Consider the following 5,831-nt stretch of genomic DNA (forward strand, 5'->3'; position numbering starts at 1 on the left):
CCCTGCGTGGGGCTCAAGCCTCACTCGTCCGCAGTCTTCATGTCTGACGGCACAGAGTAAAGAGGAAGAGGAGGACGAAGGAGAAGAAGAGGAGGAAGAAAGAAGCCGACGCATTTTCTGACCCTTTTTGCGCTTCCGGGAACTTTCCTTCATGTCACCAGGAAACCTGCGGCCAGGACAGCGCGCAGCAGCTCCGCTCCCCGCTTTTCCACGGATTAATTGAACCAGACTGGGATTCCATGTAAGTGTGTGTGCGCGCCCGCTGCCTCTGTCCACTTCTGTGTGCTCAGCCCGTGTCCTTAACCTCGTGCGTAAAAGTCGAAAACTGAGATGGAACACAATAGCACTTTCAGCACAGGGGTGGGGGGGTCGATCTTACAACTTCCCTTCGTCCTCGTGGACGAAGTAGCGACCGGCTGTGCGTCTCCTCACTTTGGATGAGGTTTGAGGAGCAAACAGAAGACGCGCGTAATGTGCGTAAAATCCAGCTCCACCGCGATTTTCATCACTGGTGTGAGCGCTGCTCCTGCCGTGTGCGGGCCAACCGGCTGTGCGTCCGTGGCTGAGGCCTGTTCGATGCTTTATCCCTCCAAAAATTAAAATTAAAAAAAATGAGAAAGAAAAATTATGGATCCGAATCAAAAACACATGTAGACACGGGTTGAAAAGAGGATTTGCGCTTTTATATAATATATATTTTACATTGATGGTTTTGATCATATAGAAGACCTCACCAAATTTTTAAAAAATAATAATAAATATAAATTAAGAGAAGGGTAAAAATAAAAAATTAATAAATTGATGGAAACGCGCGCCTCAGAACTTTTAAACTGTTTTAATTAGTTTTTTTTTTAAATAGGAGAATGTGAATAAGTTTGGATTAAATTGAGGCTAATTTGACAAATATATACATAACACATAATGCCTAAAAATGTATATATTTTCCAACTAGAATAAAAAAGCAGACATAATTGGAGAAAGCTAAATAATAGTAATAAAAAAATACATATGAGCAATATTTTTACATTTTTGGCTTTTATTTCTGTTTCCAGTAGTTGTTTTAAGTGCTTTACATTTTAGCTTCATGAATTTAACTTCAAACGATATTTTTCCCTCATATATGTCTTTAACATATACCGTAACTTTTTAACCGTTAATGCATCGATGTAATTCCAGCCGCTTTTCTCCTTCAAAGTCTGCTGGAATAACATTGATCGTGTTAACAATTTAAAAGAAAATGACAGTACATCAAAGGGGTTAAGGAAAGGTTATGATGCGTAAAATTGGAGAGATGTTCTTGGAGTCATCCGCCGGTTTTGTCCTGGGGGCCCTCCGCTTGTCCCTCCTTTGCATATATCCTGAGGCCCGGACACATGGAAAGGACAAATTTGTTTAATCCAGGTTCACGTTTGCCCTCCGGGTGTGAATGTAAATACGCCTTTTTTACCGGTCTTCACATGGCCGGGTGCAGTCTGCTGCGTAAAGGCCGCACGGCGGGTCACAGCCATGCAAATGGAGTTTGTGGACAAACCAAAATAAGGCTTTTGAGAGTTTTTTTTTACGCAAAAACTGTCCAAATGGACTGAACCATGCGAAGTTGTGGAACACTCCCGAGTCAGATCAGAGAAATTTCATTTGATCCGTCCTAATAAACGGCGGAGGTGTGAAAGCTCCGTGTTAATCACTGCTGAGGGCTCCTGTCTGCGCGAGCAGCCAATTATTCTCCCGGTGATTCTGCTGCAGGACCGCCGCGGCCTCCGCCGCCCCAATCATATGCAAATGGCTGTTATAGCAGGGCACAAATTAACATCTACAAACATTGGACTGAAATTCCATCTGCCGCCTCTTCGAGGAGGCCCTTAATAAGTTCTCAGACAGCAAAGTGACACACATCTTAATCAACTCTTAATCCCGGGAATTAATTCTCGGCGCGTTTATGAATAATTCCAGGGTAAAGCACGGCGCCAGATGGATCCCGAAAAATGAGAGGATTTCTGCCTTCCCCGCCATTATCTTTATTATCACACAGATATGTATTTAAATGAGATTGAGAAAACCTGATCCTCTATGAGGAGCTTTTTTTTGACCATGAGGCTCAGCAGAAGACGTGGGCGCGCGCTCACATCCCAACAGCATGTCAGGGCGGGAAATATCCTTGACCCCTGAGTACTCTAGAACTGCTTCACATCCGCGCGCAAAGGAGATGGATCCAGGGACGCAGCTGGAACTGCATGAGTGGACGTGCACCATGCAGGCGCGCTCCCTTCTCTGACACTAAAGGCCATCCATCCGTCCGCGGAGAGAGTCCCCGGTACCGGCTCATATTTCTGAGGAGACGGACACTTGACCTGCAGCCACAGAGAAGCAGCTGTTGCTCCGGCGGACTCCACTGGAGCCGCTTCTGAACGCGCGCGCGCGAAGGTAAACAAGCGCGAACATTTAGGATGCCTGCGTGATGAGGTCATACTCCACGGGCCCGAATGGAAAGGAAACGTCTCCGATCCGAAGAAGCTGCCGTTCATAAAGATGAAAGACGGGAGCGTTTCAAACGACTCCTGGAGGGAGAAGACACGAATCCCATCGACGGATCGGGGACCAGAGAGAAGACCAGGCAGAAGTGAAATAATATTTGTTATGAAAAGGAGGAAAACTGATCTGTGTGACCCGAGAGTCAACTTTCACCCAAAATCCCGATCAGAGGCTGATTAATCCAAAGCTAGAACGCGGAGGCCGCGTGCGCACCGAGGTCATTCCCCTTCTCCTTTCTCCTCAGTCTCGCATCTTTCTTCCCATGGACGCTCGCTGCCGTCGCCCGCGGCTGACGGCAAAAGAAAAGACCGCTTTTCCTGTTTGCAGAGCCTTTTGGAAACGATGATTCTCACGGAGGCGCAACTGGAAACAGATGCGCAAACGTCACGTTTGACCGGCGTTTAGGTCATTCAGGTGAAAAAACCTTCAAGGATCACGTCGATGAGGAGTTGTTGCTAAAACTGTCTCAGGTTCTTCCAATGCAACAAAGAAAAGACAAATCCACGACGTTTTATCCTGACAGCCTGCCAGCTGAAGGTGGCTATTAAGTGTAAAATCAAATTTAGCTTTCATTTTAGTGTTTGCAGGAGTTACTTGTCTCCACATGAAAGAGCTTTTTTTATGTTGTCAACTTGTCAGGAAGTGATGGAAACCACTGCGCGCACTAGACACACAAGCGTTGGCTTTCAGAGGCCTGAACATGCCAGATTTTCAAAGCTGGCTCACACAAAATCATTAAGAAAACGTGGATAAAGAATAGCTGTCGCCTTTGGCAATAGCTGAAAAAAATGTTACTGACTGATCTGACAAAAGAGCTCTCCTGGATATTTTAAAGCAGGGAGCTGATTTTTACTTTATTTTTATTGTTTTCCTCTAACAGAAGATGTACAAACTCCCGGGAACATTTATTTTTTTTACATTTTAACTGATTGTTCATCCAAAAAAAAAAAAAAAACATTTTAAAACATTGTGGACAGTAGAAAAATACATTTATTTATTTATTTTGTCTGAAAAAGTTAAAAATTCGTTTAAATAAATTACAGTTTTCTTTCTTCATTGATCTTGTGATAATAATTGATAAAAACAAAAGCTGCCAGACAGGAGAAACATCAGGGAAAGTTTATGGAGATGTCAGGAACTCTGGATATGAAGGGTTTATCTAACCTTCGCATCAAATTAACAAGAAATGTCATTTTTTTTAGACGTGAAAGCGTTTTTTATTAATTTGAAAGGAAAATTGAGAAAAAGTATCATTTTCAGAGACTCCTAAAACCGGATGCTAAGAATAGAAACTCTGAATGTGGCTTTTCAATAAGCGGACCGGTCCAAACGGCCTCAGCGTCCGGAGGCGCGTGGAGGAGTCAGAGAGGGCCCGCGCGCGTGGAAAACACAAATCATCCTCAAAGCTGGGCAGATCAGGGAGGCCTTCATCACTCTGTCCGCGGCGCCCAAAATAGAGCCAATTGATGAGAGCGCTTGTTTTGGCTGCTGATGTCAGCCTCCTATTAAAAGGAGAGGGTCAGAAGCGCACGCGGGAACAACACAAAAACCAGAGCGCGCGCGCGCACTTCACACGTGACGACACAAGCCCTCATGTGGTGATGGAGACTCTCTCCGCGGGTCAAGAGAGACATTAGTTCTGGAGAAAATGAAGCCGCCAGCTGAGCGTAAAGAATGGATGCTGATTTTTGGAAAACATTTGAACCAGAAAAACTTCTGCAGATCTGATTTTTCCGGAAATTCTCTGAAGGTTTTGCCTTACATTTTCAGAAAGATGCAGATGTTGCAGATGTATTTATGCGTTTGTGATTTATTTACAGATCACCCAAAAACCTTAAAGTTCAGACGATCATGAAGTGTTTTAGTCAAAATAAATACGATTTACAGATAAACCAATAATTCTCTGAAGCTCCACATCATCCCCGTGCGGGATGCTAACGCGCGCCTGTGTCCGTCTCCTCCCCCAGAACCCGCTCATGGACTTCAACCTGCTGACGGACTCCGGGACCCGCAGTCCGGCGCTGTCGCTGTCCGACTCTGGAACCCCGCAACACGACGCGGGATGCAAAGGCCAGGACAACAGCGGTCAGTATCCCCGCCCGCCCGCGCGCTCCTTCTCCTACGCGCGCGCGCGCAATAAGCGATCCATGTCACTCGTTGAGACCGATCAGAGTGTTTTTAAAATGTTATTTTCTCTGTAAATCCAACCCAGACTTGGACCGAGAGATGTCTTTTTTTGCGCGCCTGACGCAGCAGCTCCAACCAAATCCGACTTTGAATATGGAAAAGCGCCTGGAGTGAGCGAGTCCGAGTGCGACGCCTTCAAAGCGAAAGCTAAAGCCCCGCAATGAATCCATGCGTGAAGCGGATTTCAATCGGGACATTTTCATGAAAAAGTTCATCTTAAACAAAAATAAGCTTTTTAAAGATAAAATATTACTTTTTAAAATTTTTATTTTCACTTTAATTGTTAGAAACACCTGGATGGCTAAGGAGCGCGCGCGCGCACGCACCCGCGATGCGGTGCAGCAGCTGCGTCCGAATCAAAAGACACCTGCGTGAATATACCGGCGTGAATGCGCGCTCTGGTCACGTGCTCTGCTCACCTGCGCGGACTGACTCGGCCTGTCAGAACCAAGTGTGTGTGGATCTGCTGAAGAGGTGCTGAGTCTTGGCGGCGCGCGCGGGTGTGCGTCACAGTGTGCGTGTTTATGTGTGGGTAACCCAACCCCCCCAGACTGAAGCGCGTGCGGTTAAAAATGCAGCTCTAACAAACTGTCAAACACTAACTATTCTGGGGAGACATGTGGTGTAAAATGCTCTCACGTGCCTTGATCCTAAAGCCATAATGAAGCCTCCGTTAAACACATCCGCATGAAAGACGGCTCTATTTTCGCCTTCAGATTATGCAGGAAACAGAAGGCTTTTATTCTGAAAGGAAGACCACATTTTATTAAAACTATTGAAACTAGAAGAGTTACACTACCTGCAATGGTGTTAGTGTGAATGCTTTTTGCTGAGAGTAGTTGCTGAAGATGCTGAAGCTTTTTGCAGAAAATGGTGACACAATTTACTTTAATCGCTGAAGGGATTTGCTGAAAATGCATATTTCCAAAATTTTAAATTTGCTAAAAGACTGGAAATTTTGTTAAAGAACTACACAAGAGCACTGAAGTCCACAGTTTCTTTAAAAAAATAGTAAAAGGGCTTTAAAATCCCAAATACATCCCAATTTTGCAAAAATATTTACCATGTTGCTTAAATATGAGCTAGACTCCAAATTAGCCCCAAAAGCCTCAGTA

At 44.9% G+C, this 5,831-nt stretch overlaps 1 protein-coding gene across 1 annotated transcript in view; it reads left to right on the forward strand.

Annotated features, from left to right (window-relative positions):
* The first annotated feature begins 12 nt into the window (after positions 1-12).
* Positions 13-5,831, forward strand: part of pitx3 (paired-like homeodomain 3) — a 25,901-nt gene continuing 20,082 nt past the window's right edge. The window contains exons 1-2 of the mRNA XM_024296511.2: positions 13-241; positions 4,497-4,614. Coding sequence (XP_024152279.1) covers positions 4,506-4,614 — 109 coding nt within the window. The 5' untranslated portion in view covers positions 13-241; positions 4,497-4,505. The remainder of the gene's footprint in view (positions 242-4,496; positions 4,615-5,831) is intronic.

The sequence above is a fragment of the Oryzias melastigma genome, linkage group LG15, assembly GCF_002922805.2.
Source record: "Oryzias melastigma strain HK-1 linkage group LG15, ASM292280v2, whole genome shotgun sequence".
Classification (NCBI taxonomy): Eukaryota; Metazoa; Chordata; class Actinopteri; order Beloniformes; family Adrianichthyidae; genus Oryzias; species Oryzias melastigma.